Genomic DNA, 17,627 nt, shown 5'->3' with positions numbered 1-17,627 from the left:
GGTGTGGAAATTCATCTGTAGCTTACAACAGAAAGAGTAACATTAATGTAACTTGGAAGAAAGAGCCAGAACAGTCCGTACTATTTTATCCAACTGACAATGATTTTTTTCTGTATTTTAAGTGGCGGGTGCGGAAAGAAGCAATGATGGGCTTGGCCCAGTTATACAAAAAGTACTGTCTACATGCAGAAGCTGGGAAAGAGGCTGCTCAGAAAGTGAATTGGATCAAAGATAAACTCCTGCATATCTATTACCAGAACAGCATTGATGACAAGTAGGTGGTTCCATATTTTGAATTGCAAAGTAGCATCTGTGCACAAGATTTGATTTCATAGCTGATTTCAAAATATATATAATTTCTTGTATTACTCTATAATGGTTGATTTATGATAATGTTTTAATACAAACCTATTTGAAAACCATAATTAGGACTTTGCCCCATTTGCCATCTGAGCAGACAATCTAGACTTTTACATGGTCTATTTTCCTGTTACGTTATTTGCATCATTTAGCTATTGATTTTTTATGGGTTAACATTGCATTTTTAATGCATAATGGGGCTTGTAAGGTGTATAATCATTTTTTGTCCATTTATTTATTGACCTTGGTGTTGACTCATCATTTCTTTTTTAAAATGGGCTCTTCTTTTCCCACCTGAGGAGCAGCAATTTACACAAGCATACTTTAACGGTACATCTCCCATATTATCTCCCCAGGCGTGAAATTAAACTTTGAGAAACATTATAAAATGCAATGGTTTAGAAAATGAGGAATTGGAGGAATTCTTAAGATGGAGACGAAATGACCAATTGCTAGTTTATTTAGACACTCCTGAAGCTCAGTCTAAGTCTTCTGAGGTCAGAAGGAAAGATCTAAAGTGGCTGTAAGTTGAAGTAACAGAGGTTACTATTTTTGTGTTAATACATGAGGTGGATGAAATTGTAAAGTGGAGTGTGGTCGTGTATAGATTTCTACTTGGGACTTTTGGATATTGCATATTGAGAAGAATCAAAGTCAATTTTATTCATCACATGCACCCGAAGGTGCAGTGAAATTAATTTGCCAGCAATGATACATTTAAAAAGAACACACAATGCACAATAAGATTTAACACAAACATTCACCACAGCATTCTTCACTGTGGTGGAAGGCAACAAAGTCCAGCCAGCCCTCCTCCTTTGTTCACCCGTAGTCTGGGCCATAAACCCTCCGTAGTCGCCACTTATGACGGCCGGATGTACATGCTCTCTCGTCGGGGTGATCAAAACTCCGACGTCGGGACAGTCAAACACATTCCGTGGCTTGGCGGTACCGAATCGGCACTTTCCTACCGGAGACCGCGACTTCACGATGTTATAGGCCGCAGGCCGGCGGTCGGAGCTCTTCTCTGGCAATCCCCGGCAAAGGATCCCAGACTCCGGTGGGTAAGTCCACGCCCCGCCTGCGGCTAGAAGCTCTGCAGACCACAGCCCCTTGATGCCAAAATCACCAGGCCAGCGATTGGAGCACTCCTCTCTGGCGACCTTGCCCCACTCCGCGATGGAAACGTCCGCGCTGCGCCTGCTGCTGATGCTCCGGGCCCAACTCCGGGAAAGGCCGCTCCAATCCATGCTGTTAGGCCGCGAGGGAGGCGACATGGAAAAAGTCGCCTCTCCATCGAGGCGACCGAAAGCGGTTCCCCCCTTTTCCCCCCACACAAGACACACCAAGAGACACCTAAGCTAACATTAGACATACCCCCAAAAAAAAGTCAAAATAACTAACACGCTGCAGGCAGGGCAGCCGACTCGCAGCGCCCCCACCGAAGAATGTCAGTTAGGTTAGGATTCATGGGGGATTGTTGTCAGCTATGTACTTGCCTCTGAGTCAGATCTTTTGTGTCACTCCAGAGACTTAAGTGCATTAACCTGAATTGACGTCATGTCGAGGGAATGTTGCATGGCAGAAATGCTTACTTTGAAAAAAGTTGGTAAAGAACAGCCTTATATTTTGAAGAATGGACAAGCTTTTTTGGTGTTCTATTATTTCCCACTTAATTAATGACTTAAAGTACCTGAGCATTGCATGAAACATAAGTTAACACTGCAGTCACTCAATCAATGATTTAAACTTTGTTTGATTATTATATTGCTGTTTCTTGGAGCTTGTCTGGTGCAAATTTGCATTTCCTATATTACCACAATGATTGCACTTCAGTAAGTACTTAATTTTCTGTAAAATCCTAAGCTCAAGAAAAGTGTTATGTAAATCCAATATTTATTTGTTAAATTTAATACACAACAGAATGTATGCATCAGAGTACTGCACAAGATTGACTTCTCAGGGCCAACAAAGTAAGCCAAATTTGAAAGGGAATATACATATGTTGCTGTGTTCACATAAAATAGGCAAAAAGGTGAGATGGATGAATTTGTAAATTAACTTTGTAATTCTGTTCAGAGACAAATGTCAACATAGATGGGATTATTGGAATAACATGGTTTACCGTGCAGCAGAATGTTGTATAAATTTGATTTACTATTAAATTGAACTTGGAGGTCAGCAAAACACTGGTTAAAGTCAAATTCACAGTGGATACATTTTATGTTGAGTGTTAGCAATCTGTCTTTTGTCACTATTGGAGACCCAGCTATTAAGATGGCATGATAAACTGGTCGTTCCTGCCTTTGTAAGTGGTTGTAAAATTGTCATGACTTCCTTGGAAGAAGAACAGATGGCCACATTACCTTACCAGAACAGATCAGCTGCTGCTTTATCTCTTCAATGTTATCAAACCTTGCAAGGCACAAGCTTGTTTCCATGCTTGCTACAAGTCTATACACTTCAAAGCAAATAATTGGCTATGAAGTCCTTTGCAATATCTTGAGGATATCAAAGGTGGCCTCGGTTCTATGATAACTTCTACTAATTAATCAGTACCACCCATTTAATCTTTTTGTCAGCGTTGTTTAATGTTGATTGGGTATTTTGTCTTTCAGTGCCTTAGCATTGTTTAGAGCATTTAAGAATGGTAATGCTCTATCAGTTCACTGTAATTCACTGGATGTTCAAAGTACTGTTAGTTTAATTTATCAATTTGGTGCCTTTTTTAATTAAACATAGGCTTGATTTATATAGCACATATGAAATAATATCCTGAGGTGCATTACTAGAAAGTTGTCAAACAATTTGATGCCAATCCTTGTATGGTTACTTTACAGCAGATGATAAAAAATTGAGGCATATTGAAAGCAAACAGCAGTTTAGGGTAGGTAATCCAAAATTTTAGAGTTTCAAATAATTGAACATCTACCTGCCAGGTGTGGACAGATAAAAAACAATGATGCTTTAAAAGCCAAAGTTGGAAGAGTATTGCAGATTAAGGAAGGGCTTAATTATAATGTGTGCTGAGGCAGGAAGATAATATGGAAACTGAAATAGGGTTAGATTCTTGTGACAAATCAAATATTATGTGATATGCACATCTTGTATTTAGAAACTAAAATTGATCTTTTTTGTATTCAATGCAACTGCTACTTTCGTTCTTGATTAGGTTATTGGTGGAAAAAATCTTCGCTCAATATCTTGTTCCTCATAATTTGGAAACTGAAGAAAGAATGAAGTGTCTCTATTACCTTTATGCTTCCTTGGACCCAAATGCAGTAAAGTGAGTATCATGTAAGTTCGTTAGTGTTACATAGATCAGAATAACAGGAGTAAAGAACAACTCTCAAGCTCATGTGTCTTCCTGCATTTTACTGTTATCCTGAAGTATAATTTCCAAAACTCTTCAAAATTGCTTATATACTCAGCAACAACCACATATTTGGGTAGAACATTCTCGATTCATATAGCACTTGAAAATAACTTTTCATCTCTCCGCTCGATTTCTTAATACTGATTTAAATCCATTACCAGAATGCAGAGGCTCCGGAAAGTTTTAGTAAAGTAAATCTAGACAAGCAAGGTTGGTCACTTGCATGAACTGAAGTAGCTGAAATTGTTCTCTTTCGAACAGTAGTGGTGTAATTAGAAAAAAGTCCCCATAGTTTGGGGTCGGGGGAGGTTGTGGCAGAAGGGGCCAGAGGAATCTTAATGAAAAACATGTTTGTTTGCAAGTGATCGTGATCTGAATCGACCACCTGAAAAAGTGGAGATGTGGAATTGATTTAAAAACTGAATTGAATGGGTACATTGGGAGGAGGAAAAATAATAGGAGAAAGGAAAAAGAGCGAGGGAATGTTACCGATTGGAGTGCTATTGCAGAATGTGTTCAGTGTTCCAAATGACCTCTTTCAGCACGAACTATTCTTTAATATAAGGTCTGTATTCTTGCCAAATACACATCACACAATTCCTTTAGTATCCTAAAACTGTTCATCACGGACTCAAATATATAGGAATGTATATCCGAGAAAATTTCCAACCAACTGCATTAACACCAGATCTTTTCCTTTGACTATGCTTCCTAACAGTGGATTCTCTAAAGGAAGCATTCTCTCAGAATATGGTTTGATTCAATGAGATCACCTCTCATTCTTCTAACATGCAATTCATACAGGTTAGCCTTTTATCTCGTGGGACAGCCTTAAAATGATACCAAGAGGATTGATGAAGGTAACACATTTCTGAGAGATTAAATAGATTTTAGTATAGTGGTAGACAAAGTATTACATAATACATCAGAAGAGGTGAAGCCTAAGGAACACAAGGAAAAATGATTGGCATTGAATTAAACATTTGCTCAGTGGGTGCCAAAGAGAAATGTTCTAAGGACTTTGAGTAAGTGTTTAAGAAGGAACTGCAGATGCTGGAAAATCGAAGATACACAAAAATGCTGGAGAAACTCAGCGGGTGCAGCAGCATCTATGGAACGAAGGAGATAGGCAACGTTTCGGGCCGAAACCCTTCTTCAGACTGATAGGGGGTGGGGGGAGGCGGGGAGAAGAAAGGAAAAAGGAGGGGGAGCCCGAGGGCTGAGGTCGGAAGGGGAGGAGACAGCAAGGGTTAACAGAATTGTGAGAATTCAATGTTCATGCCACCAGGATGCAGACTCCCCAAGCGGAATATGAGGTGCTGTTCCTCCAATTTCCGTTGTTGCTCTCTCTGACTTTGAGTAAGTGTTGGTCAAAAGCATTGGTCAAATATAAGAAGGATGCATGGGACATAATAGGCAGATGAAGGATTCAGGAGCTAAAGAATAAACTGAAAAAGGAGATCAGAAGGACAAAAAGGGGGCAGGAGATAGCTCAGGTGGGTAGCATTAAGGACAATCTCAAAAGATTTTATAAAACATAAGGGGGAAAAGGGTAACTAGAAAGAGAGTGGGACCTTTCTGGAATCAAAGTGGTCACCTCTGTGGAGCCACAGGAGATGGGCAAGGTCCTCAATGAGTATTTCTCCTCTGCATTTACAGAGGAGAAAGACAGTAGGACGAAGGAACTTGAGGCAGTCAATGGAAGTGTATTGAGAGCAGTCAGTGTTACCTGAAGGTACTGTCGTGTATGAAGGCAGACAAATTTCTAGGGCCTGATCAGATATATCCGAGGACATTGCGGGAAACTTGAGAGGAAATTGCGGGAGCCCTGGTTGAAATTTATGAGTCGTCCTTAAATACAGGAGAGGTGCCGGAAGACACTTTGCCTCTTTTCCAGACGGCTGCAGGGGAAATGCTGGGAACTATAGGCCAGTGAGCTTAACATCTATAGTTGGAAAGTTACTAGAGAATATTCTGAGGGATAGGTTATATAGGCATTTGGATGGGCAAGGGCCGATTAGGGATAGTCAGCGTGGTTTTGTATGTGGGAGGTCGTGTCTGACAAATCTGGTTGATTTGTATTGAAGACGTGACCAAAAAGGTCGATGAGGGGAGAGCTGCAGATGTAGTGTGCATGAATTTCATTAAGGCATATGACAAGGTTCTGCATGGTCGGCTGTTCTGGAAGTTTAGATCGCTTGGGATCCAAGGAGAGATAGCTGAATGGATAGCAAATTGGTTCCATGGAAGGAAGCAGAGGGTGATGGTGGAAGGTTGCTTCTTGGACTGGAGGCCTATGACTAGTGGTGTGCCTCGGGGTTCGGTGCTGGGCCCGTTACTGTTTGTCATCTACATCATGATTTGGATGAGAACATACAGGGCCAAATTAGCAAGTTTGCTGATGATACAAAAGTGAGTGGTTTTGCAGATAGTGAAGATGGTTGTGAAAGATTGTAGCCGGATCTGGATCTATTGGCCAGGTGGGCAGAGGAATGGTTGATGGAATTTAATACAGAGAAGTATGCGGTGTTGCATTTTGGGACGTCGAACAAGGGCAGGACCTACACAGTAAATGGTAGGCCTCCGTGTAGTGTTGTAGAGCAGAGGGATTTAGGAGTACAGGTGCATGGTTTCTTGAAGGTCGAGTCGCAGGTGGACAATGTGGTCAAAAAGGCTTTTGGCACTTTAGCCTTCATTAGTCAGAGTATTGAGTGTAGAAGTTGGGAGGTCATGTTGCAGTTGTATAAGACATTGGTGAGACTGCATTTAGAATATTGTGTTAAGTTCTGGGCACCATGTTATAGGAAAGATATTGTCAAGCTTGAAAGGGTTCAGAAAAGATTTAAGCAGGTGTTGCCAGGACCAGAGGGTGTGAGCTATAGGGAGAGGTTGAGTCAGCTGGGTCTCTATTCCATGGAGCGCAGGAGGATGAGGGGTGGTCTTATAGTGGTGTACAAAATCATAAGAGGAATAGATCAGGTAGATGCACAGTCTCTTGCCCAGAGTTTGGGAATCGAGGACCAGAGGACACAGGTTCAAGGTGAAGGGGAAAATAATAGGAATCTGAGGGGGTAACTTTTTCACACAAAAGGTGGTGGGTGTATGGAACAAGTTTCCAGAAGAGGTAGTTGAAGCTGGTACAATCCCATAGTTTAAGAAATAGTTAGACAGGTACATGAATAGGACAGGTTTGGAGGGATCGGGACCAAGCGCAGGCAAGTGGGACTAGTGTAGCTGGGACATTGTTGGCCAGTGTAGGCAAGTTGGGCCGAAGGGCCTGATTCCACATAGTATCACTCTATGACTAAGTGGAAGGCTCGGTATTAAGCTCTTGTAGTAATTATAAATGACACATCAAGATTCTAACAATGGTTGAAACAAAGGGTAAAAGTTGTAAACTGCAAAAAGATCTCAGTGGGCAGGTTAGACAATTACAAATGTAGCAACTGGAATTTAGTCCAAATAATTGAATTGATTCATGTGAGAGAAAAGATGATTAGAGAATAGTTGATATATGGTGAGAGAAGAGAGATCTCTTTAATCAATATACAGTGCATTCAGAAAGTATTCAGACCCCTTCATTTTTTCCCCATTTTGTTACGTTACAGCCTTATTTTAAAATAATTAAATTCTTTTTTTTTATCATCAATCTACACACAATACCCCAGAAAGAAGAAGCGAAAACAGATGTTTAGAAATCTTTGCTAAGTAATTAAAAATAAATAACTGAAATATCACATTTACAATAGTATTCAGACCCTTTGCTATGACACTCAACATTGATCTTGGGTTCATCCTGTTTCCATTGATTATCCTTGAGATGTTTCTACAACCTGATTGGAGTCCACCAGTGGTAAATTAAATTAATTGGACGTGATTTGGAAAGACATATAAAAGGTCCCACAGTTGACAGTGCATGTCAGAGCAAAAACCAAGCCATGAAGATGAAGGAATTGTCTGTAGACCTCCAAGACAGGATTGTGGCCATGACATAGATTTGGGGAAGGATATAAAACAATTTCAGCAGCATTGCAGGTTCCGAAGAGCACAGTGGCCTCCGTCATTCTTAAATGGAAGAACTTTGGAACCACCAGGACTCTTCATAGAGCTGGCCGCCCGGCCAAACTGAGTGATCGGGGGAGAAGGGCCTTGGTCAGGGAGGTGACCAAGAACCCGATGGTCACTCTGGCAGAGCTCCAGAGTTCCTCTGTGGAGATGGGAGAACCTTCCGGAAGGACAACTATATCTGCGGCACTCCACCAATCAGGCCTTTATGGTAGAGTGGCTGGAAGGAAGTCACTCAGTAAAAGGCACATGACAACCCACTTGGAGTTTGTCAAATGGGTTGTTTTCTCTGGTGCTCTGGTCTGATGAAACCAGGATTGATCTCTTTGGCCTGAATGCCAAAAGTCAAGTCTGGAGGAAACCAGGCACCGTTCATCACCTGGCCAATACCATACCTACGGTGAAGCATGGTGGTGGCAGCATCATGCTGTGGGGATGTTTTTCAGCGGTAGGAACTGGAAAACTAGTCAAGATCGAGAGAAAGATGAACAGAGCAAAGTATAGAGAGATCCTTGATGAAAACCTGCTCCAGAGCGTTCTGGACCTCAGACTGGCGCAGAGGTTCACCTTCCAACAGGACAACGACCCTAAGCACACAGCCAAGACAATGCAGGAGTGGCTTTGTGACAAGTCTGTGAATGTCCTTGAGTGGCCTAGCCAGAGTCCGGACTTGAACCCGATCGAACATCTCTGGAGGGACCTGAAAATAGCTGTGCATCGCTGCTCCCCATCCAACCTGACAGTTTGAGAGGATCTGCAGAGAAGAATGGGAGAAATTACCCAAGATACAGGTGTGCCAGGCTTGAAGCGTCATACCCAAGAAGACTTGAGGCTGTAATCGCTGCCAAAAGTGCCTCAACAAACTACCTGTTTTCGCTTTAACGTAACAAAATGTGGAAAAAGTGAAGGAGTACTTTCTGAATGCACTGTATCCCTGAAGATTGTAAAATATTTAGATATGTTAGTTAAGCTGGTATTCTAAAGTGGTTGCCTGTTTTCATTGAAGGGGGACTGTTGGAGGGGGAAAGTGTTTTTGTGGATCTGAAAACCACATGGCAGGAAGGAAAGGTGCTGAGGAGATTTGAGGATAACATCACACATGGAAAATTATTTTTTTCGGGAAAACCGATAAGCCTTGGGTCACTTTCTTTGAAATAATGGAGACCTGGGGGTTGGGGGATCACATAATTGAAGTGCATAAAATAAGGAGAAGTAAACTGATTTATTTCTCTTGGGGGAGAGTTTGAAAGGTAAGGAACAAAGAATTAATTTTGTTGATAGAAGGTATCTGAGAGTATCTGAATGAGGACTTGGAACCATAACCAACAATGCTACAGACAGAGGTGGGAAATGGGAATATCCATGTTGACTCTAATTGTTAAATTGTAATATAATTTAATAGTTATTCTATTTCTCTATCCTTGGTATCCAGTGATTTCCTGATGACTAGCTAACTGATCTCTCGTTAATTACTTACTTTTTCTCATTTCCCAAATAGTGCTGTTCTCTAATAGAGATTTTCCAGAATCTACGGTGTTTTGATAGTGTTGTGTCCGTTATCCCTGACATTACATATTTGAAATCCTAAGATGCAGGATATCAGTTCTTGCACACTTACTGGTTTTTAATGTCCTTTATTTCACAGGTATTTTCTCTTTAGTAATTACTTGAAGCTCCTCCCCTAATTTAGATCTTTGGCTCCCTATTTATGGTACATTTACCACCTTCTGCCGTGGAGATTGGTGCAAATTATTTGGTTGAAACCTCGCCCATTTGTTTATTCCTCATAATTAATTCCTATGTTTTTGTGAGACTTTTGCTTAATTTTGGTGTTTACGTTGTGAAAGTTCAGACAATCATCTTGTATTTCTTAGGTCGCACAAAATGCTGCAGTAACTCAGCGGGATAGGCAGCATCTCTGGAGAGAAGGAATGGGTGACGTTTCGGGTCAAGACCCTTCTTCAGACCCGAAACGTCACCCATTCCTTCTCTCCAGAGATGCTGCCTGTCCCGCTGAGCTACTCCAGCATTTTGTGTCTACCTTCGATTTAAACCAGCATCTGCAGTTCTTCCATACAGATCTTGTATTTCTTGTTGGTTTATTCTTGTACTTCATCTTCTCACCCTAATAATATTTGATCATCTGTTGCTGATACTTAAGTTTTTTGTTTTGTACTTCTCAATCTCTTGACTTGCTACAATTTTTTGTAATGTTTAGTCCAATTCCATTAGAATATTACACTTTGGCATCAGATGAACACTGGTCAATCACTCTTCTTGAGAGGTTTTATTTGTCAGTTATTATTCATTTCTTGTTTATCTGCTGCCAAATCTCGTCATTAAATGTTGGAAATTAATTATACTAATTTGCCCCTCTTACATATGCAATTAGTTTAAGTTTTTATTTCTAGTTTCTGACTGTTCCATTTTTTTTCCTGGAGGGTCCCTTACTAAGAAAGTTTGTTTTTCCGACTCTAATCGTACAATTGCTGCAACTTTGTAAATCACTTGTTAATTTACTTCCATGAACCCTACTCCTGATCTCCTTTCACTTCTCATGCCAAAGTGTATTATCCTTAACATATTTAGTGTAATCCAACTCACACAAATTTGACTTATAAATGAATAAACAAAAAATCTGTAATGGAATATTCTCCATCACTTTGGTTTATGTCATCAAATAAGAGTATTCCAAACTACTCCTCAACAGTTTGCTTGGTCAGAAGTGCACATTGGTCTCACTTCACTCAGCTACAATTAGTCATAGTCATACAGCATGGAAACAGGCCCTTCAGCCCAATCGTCCATGACAACCAAGATGCCCCATCTCAGCTAGTCCCATTTGCCTGCATTTGGCCCATATCCCTCCAAACCATTCTGAGGTCAGGCGCCAGCTGACAAACACCACCTCATTGTTACCCGTTCACCATGACCCCACAGACAAACACCAGGCCGTCATCTCCCAAACTGTTGCTGATCTCTTCACCTCTGGCGATAACCCCTCCGCAGCCTCCATCTTTGTACTTTTCCTGCTCCCCACTTCTATCTCCTTAAACGCCACTAACAGAACTGCCCTAGTAAACCCATTGTTTCTCACACACCCTTGAACTCTTCAATAGCTTTCAATATGTAAGCCCCCATCGCCTACAATGGACGTCCATTCCTTTTACACCTTCAACTCCCACCAAGAAGATCTCATGGCCCTTCTGTTCTTCCTTGAACAGATCAGTTTTCCTCTACCAAATCTCTTCTGCCCAGCGGAATTTGTCCTCACCCTTAACCCCTTCTCCTTTGACTCCTCTCACTTTCTTCAAGTTAAAGATGTAGCCATGGGCACCAGCTATGCTTTCCTTTTAGTTGGTTACATCGAACAGTCCTTGTTCCAAACGTACACTGGCACCATGCTTAACTCTTCCTCTGCCACATCGACGACTGCATTACGGTTGCCTCATGCATTCGTGCAAAACTTGTTGATTTCATTAACTTTACTATTGACTTCCACCCTGCTTTCAAATTCACTTAGACTATCCCTGATACCTCTCCTTTTATCATGTATCTGTACATTGTGGATGGTTCGACTGTAATCATGTATTGTCTTTCCGCTGACTGGTCAGCAGGCAATGAAAAGCTTTTCACTGTACCTCGACACTGGTGACAATAAACTAAACTAAATTCTCCCCTTTCTTGATCACTGTCTCCATCACATGGGCCAGACTATCGACTGATGTCTATTACAAAACCACCGACTCCTGTAGATATCTGGACTACACTTCCCCCCACCCTGTCTCTTGCAAAGGTGCTATCCTCTACCCTCAATTTCTACATCTCCACTGCTACTACTTCCAAGATGAGGCTTTCAATTCTAAGACTTCTGAGATGTCCTCTTTCTTTGGTAACGTAGTTTCCCCGCCGCCTCACTTATGTTTCCTCTGTCGATTCTACTCCACCATCCAATCATGGCTGATCTGTCTTTCCCTCTCAACCCATTCTCCAGTCTTCTCCCTGTGACCTTTAACACCCTTAACAATTAAGAACCTATCAATCTCCACTTTAAAAATACATAAAGGCTTGGCCTCCACAGCGATTTGTGGTAATGAATTCCACAGATTCATCATCCTCTGTTTAATGAAATTCCTCCTCATCTCCTTTCTAAAATGACATCCTTTTATTCTGAGTGTGCCCTCTTGTCCTAGACCCGCACACTAGTGGAAACATGACTTTCGCTATTCAGTGAGTTTCAATGAGATCCCCCTCATTCTTCTAAACTCCAGCGGGTACAGGTCTAGAACTGTCAAACGCTCATCAATTTTGATTTCCCTTGTGATTTTAATACACCTCTATAAGATCACCATCCTCTTTTAAAAATTCTATATTTATGTTGCATAATAAACTGACCTAATGAACTGTCCTTCCATACTTTACGAGTATGGATTTGTGTTGTCTGAAGCAGCGTTATCTTTATTACCACTGAAATTAGAGGTTTAAAAAACATGCCCATTTTGTACGTGCTTGATAAGTATCTGGTCAAAACAAATTATTTGCTGTAAAACCAATCTTTCAAACTGCTGTGGGTTCCTTAGCCAATATGAAGGGAGATTCTTCATTGGTGCTTCTTGATTTCACTGAAATAATTGTTTGGAAAATTGTCAGTTTGCTTGGCCAGTATTAAAATTACATGAATGTGGAACTCAATAGGTTCAACTACATAATTTCTGTATGTAAAAGCTGAGTAAATGAGAATTCTTAAAATTCCTAGATTTTTTTTGTGCTGTGTTGTCTTGGACTTACTGTCTTTGAAGACGTTCCTAGCATTACTCATCAGAAAACTAGGCATGCAATTCAAATGGAAAGCTTATGTATGGCGGGTAATATGCTGGGACTATGGTAAGGAAAGAATTTCCATGATTGCAAACAGAATTTTTGTGTGATTTTTCATAAGATCATCGCATGTACGAGTTTTTTTTGTTAGCGAGGTGACTATAGGAACATATTTGTTTTAAAGAATATAAGAAGCTATCTGTTTAAAACACAAATGACATTCATGAAGGCAAAATTTAGCTTATTAATATTACTGTTTCAAGAATACTTTTTTTCATCTGCAGAGCATTGAACGAAATGTGGAAGTGCCAAAATATGCTGAGGAGTCATGTCCGGGAGTTATTAGACCTGCATAAACAACCTGCTGTAAGTTTCATTAGTGTATTAACATCTGATGCACATATCTACGTAATTAAAATATATATAAAACCATTGAAATGTATCCAGTTATATAATTTCTTTGATTTTTGATAAGGATCCAATATCTTAATTCAAATTTTGATCTTAGGTGGAACATGATCAGTTCAGCACTCATTCATAATGAACACCCAATCTAAGATAATGCATCAGTGCAAAACTGACATTGTTAAATTACCAGAGGTGCAGTTTTTCTGATTAATATGATGACCAGGCCACCTCCTACCTGAATGGATCATCAGGCACAGTTCAAATAGAGTAGACACGGGTCTTACTACGTTGGAATGTTTTCAGCGTACACAATAAAATCAAAGATTGAATACAGTCATAACCCTATAAATTATGATCATTTGCTATGTCGCTCTTCCAGGGAGATGCTAAATGCATTTCGTTGTCTCTGTACTGTACACTGACAATGACAATTAAAATTGAATCTGAATCTGAATCTGAAATTAAATAAAAAATGATTCACCTGAAATGTTTACTAAGTTTGCCATTTCAAAAATAAATCAGAAGTCATTGTTTTTCTAACATGAAAACCTTGTTTGTTTCAGTCAGAAGCTAACAATAATGCAATGTTTGCCAAACTGATGGCCATAGCAAGTAAGTATGTTTTTGTTTTCTCTTACAACTTTGCGCAGTGTATTTGTTGATATTGATTGCAAATTTGTTTTAATGCTATCTCTAATTACATGTAGTGGCTGTTACCTATTTTGATAAACTAATAATTAATGCGTACCCTCCTACATCTTAAAGTGTCACAGAAGGCTTTTTATCACTTGTTTTCCAAATGCATATAACACAAAGTATAGTTTGTAGTTTGATTTCACAGCTTTGTACAATTTTAAACAATTTATTAATAGCTCATTACATATGCATAGGGATGCACTTTGAAATCTCTCTTCTTTGCCACCTTTGATCTCTGCAAATGTATAAATCACCCAGATATGGTTAACATGCAAGGTACACAAAAATGCTGGAGAAACTCGGCGGGTGCAGCAGCATCTATGGAGCGAAGGAAATAGGTAACGTTTCGGGCCGAAACCCTTCTTCAGACTGATAGGGGGTGGCGGGGAGAAGGAAGGAAAAAAGGAGGAGGAGGAGCCCGAGGGCTGGGGGATGGGAGGAGACAGCTCGAGGGCTAACAAAATTGGGAGAATTCAATGTTCATGCCCGCCGGATGCAGCCTCCCCAAGCGGAATATGAGGTGCTGTTCCTCCAATTTCCGGTGTTGCTCACTCTGGCAATAGAGGAGACCCAGGACAGAGAGGTCGGATTGGGAATGGGAGGGGGAGTTGAAGTGCTGAGCCACCGGGAGGTCAGGTGGGTTCTTGCGGACCGAGCGGAGGTGTTCGGCGAAACGATTGCCCAACCGTTTATTAGTCTCACCGATGTAGATCAGCTGACATCTAGAGCAGCGGATGCAGTAGATGAGGTTGGAGGAGATACAGGTGAACCTCTGTCGCACCTGGAACGACTGCTTGGGTCCTTTAATGGAGTCGAGGGGGGAGGTAAAGGGACAGGTGTTGCATTTCTTGCGGTTGCAACGGAAAGTGCCCGGGGAGGGGGTGGTACGGGAGGGAAGGAAAGAATTGACAAGGGACGTAGGATTATTTGTTGCATGGTTAACAAGCATTCTGTTTTGGTATTGGATTCTTAGAATTAAAAATGTTTGTTTAGTTTATTGTCACATGTACCGAGATACAGTGAAAAGCTTTTTTGTTGCGTGCTATCTGGTCAGTGGATAGACTATACATGATTATAATCGAGCCATCCACAGTTTACAGATACAGGATCAAGGGAATAATGTTTAGCGCAGTAAAGTCTAATTAAAGATAGTCCGAGGCTCTCCAATTAGGTAGTTGGTAGGTCAGGACCACTCTCCAGTTGGGATAAGTTGGTTCAGTTGCCTGATAACAGCTGGGAAGAAACTCTCTGAATCTGGAGGTATGCATTTTCACACTTCTGTACCTCTGCTGAGAAAGCAGCCGTGCCCCTGAAATCAAAGTAGCGATTGTTGGTTTAAAAAGAAAAGCCACAAAGTGCTGGAGTAACTCAGCAGTTCAGGCAGCATCTCTGGAGCACGTGGCGAGGTGAAGTCTCAGGTGAGGACCCATTTTCTGACTGATTGTGGTAGGGAGAGGCACGCCGAAGCCTGGCTACAGGTGAGGGACTTTTTGATAGGTAGATGGTTGCCAGAGGTGAAAAGACAAAGACAACAAGATTGAAGAGTTGTGAATTGTGAAACTAGAGGAAGGAATATAGGTGCAAGGGGGAGGGCAATTATTCCCTCACTTTGCCTTTATTTGTAAATCAGCATCAGCAGTTCCATTTTTCTACAAATACTGTTGGTACACTAAGTGCCGGAATAACTTCCCCTATTTCCCACCACCTTCTCCTGTGCTCCATTGTGACTCTCACCCATTTCTCCCCTCCTCCTTCCACAAACATCCCTATCTCTGGCTTCGCAATGTGCAACTCTTCAATCCTAGCATCATACCTTTAGTCATTTCATTTCTGGCCTTTGTCCACCCATCTGCCTGTCACCCTCCCCCACCCCCATGTGGCTGCGTTATATCAGAATTAGAAAAGAGAAAAGGCAAATAATTGTAGGCAACAAAGAAGGTTGGGGTGGGGGTTTGATGTAAAATCTCTCGGATTTAGACGGGATGACCTAATGTGGCAATTAAAAGACGATTAAGATTCTTGGTATGATTTGTTGCTGTGGGATGTATCCAGACTACAAAAAAAGAAAAACGGAACCAAAATTATGACAGGCTAGTTCAATGTAATGGAAACTGGTTAGAAAAATGGCTAGTTCTGATATAAACAAAAATAGCGTGAATTATTATGTTAAAGAATTTGATATTGAGTCCTGCATGCTGCAATGTGCCCAGGTGGAAGATCAAGTGTTATTCCTTAAGTGGCAGACAGCTGGAAGTTCAGGGTCTCTCATACAGAGTAACTGCAAAGTAATCGCCCATTCTGCGTTTGGTTTCTTTACTAGAAAAGTCTGCATTGTGAAAACTAAATGCAGTACATTAGGTTGGAAGAACTGCAAGTGAATCACTGATTGACATTGGTCTCTGGATGTGGCATAGCTTGGACCTATGCGAATGCCTTTAGCTACAACTTTGATCTGGAGAAAGTTAGTGACGTTGAAGGATAAGTTGTTCAACTTTTCTGAACAAATATAATTAGGATGACTACTTTATGTGATTTCCACATACTAAAGGTATGTTGCGCTTGCAGGAAAAACTTACTAGCGTTATGGCCCTGCATTTTAAGACTATGCAGTTATTTTAACCACACCCTTTCAATAACACGCTGTATAATTCTTGGTCTGAATATAAGGGTAGCAGGAATGTTTTTTTATTAATACGTCTTTTTTTAGATTAGAGAGAACCCCCATTTTGAATGAAACTTAATCAAAAATGTTCAAGATATTACAAAAGTGTATAATTAATCAGTTACACAAACACATTTGGCGCAGTCTAAAGAAAGCTCCCAATACGAAACGTTGCCCATCCATGTTCTCCTGAGATGCTGCCTGACCTGCTCATAAGATCACATGATGGGAGCAAAATTAGGCCATTCGGCCCATCAAGTCTACTCCGCCATTTAATCATGGCTGATCTATCTTCCCCTCCTAATGCCATTCTCCTGCCTTTTCCCCATAACCTCGGACACTTGCACTAATCAAGAATCTATCTATCTCTACCTTAAATATATCCACTCTTGGGCTCCACAGCCATCTGCGGCAAAGAATAGTAAGATTAAACGAGAACTTACCAGTTTGAAGTTTGATCTTTATTTTATGAGGAGTTACGATGATGGACTACGTGAAGAAGACCCCGTCCAGGCGCACACGCGTCAATCTTCAAAGCAGCGGTGTGAAATCACAGATGATAATTTACCGAATGATAATAGTAAGCTACGCGAGACAAACATAACTTCCAGTTGATCTTTATGAGGGTGGGAACGGAGGGCACGTAGTCCCTCATCGTAACTCCTCATAAAATAAAGATCAAACTTCAAACTGGTAAGTTCTCGTTTAATCTTACTATTTTACTTCGGAGTCACGTGAGTGACTACGTGAAGATTTCAAAGCTTCTGTGATTTCATGCCGTAGATTCAAATCCAGGTGTCTCACTGCATTGATTGACTTTAAATGAGTGAAAACAATAATATACAACCATAACATTAATGTAATCAGTTAATGGTTTTATTTATCATAACAAAAACATTTTTGTCCCCTTTTTATCGCAGGGAAACATTTAATACTGAATCCAAAACAGCACCAACAAATGCCCCAGGGTCTGCTATTTCTTTATGGTAATACTTGTGAAACATCCGTTCACTTGCCCATCCTACGGCCGCGAGGATATGGTCTATTGGAACGTCCAAATCCTTGGCCGCCGATATTGCTGCCGCCCTGGTGGAATGAGATTAAAATTTGTCAGTACCTGTATCAATTCCTGCATCAACCAGCACCTGCTTCAGCCACCTCGAGATAGTCTGTACTGACACTTTCTTATGTGGTTTTTTATGGCTGATAAACAATGCTGATTCTGCACCTCTTAAGTCCTTG

At 40.9% G+C, this 17,627-nt stretch overlaps 1 protein-coding gene across 17 annotated transcripts in view; it reads left to right on the top strand.

Moving 5' to 3' along the window:
- Nucleotides 1–17,627, top strand: part of pds5a (PDS5 cohesin associated factor A) — a 200,643-nt gene that overhangs the window by 104,987 nt on the left and 78,029 nt on the right. For all 17 annotated transcript variants that reach the window (XM_033027250.1, XM_033027267.1, XM_033027259.1 and 14 more), the window contains 4 exons: nucleotides 123–274; nucleotides 3,533–3,646; nucleotides 12,904–12,985; nucleotides 13,591–13,639. In XM_033027250.1, coding sequence (XP_032883141.1) covers nucleotides 123–274; nucleotides 3,533–3,646; nucleotides 12,904–12,985; nucleotides 13,591–13,639 — 397 coding nt within the window. The remainder of the gene's footprint in view (nucleotides 1–122; nucleotides 275–3,532; nucleotides 3,647–12,903; nucleotides 12,986–13,590; nucleotides 13,640–17,627) is intronic.

The sequence above is a fragment of the Amblyraja radiata genome, chromosome 1, assembly GCF_010909765.2.
Source record: "Amblyraja radiata isolate CabotCenter1 chromosome 1, sAmbRad1.1.pri, whole genome shotgun sequence".
NCBI classification, from domain to species: Eukaryota; Metazoa; Chordata; class Chondrichthyes; order Rajiformes; family Rajidae; genus Amblyraja; species Amblyraja radiata.
Note: the sequence above shows the minus strand (reverse complement) of the source record. Positions and strands in the feature narration are given on the sequence as shown.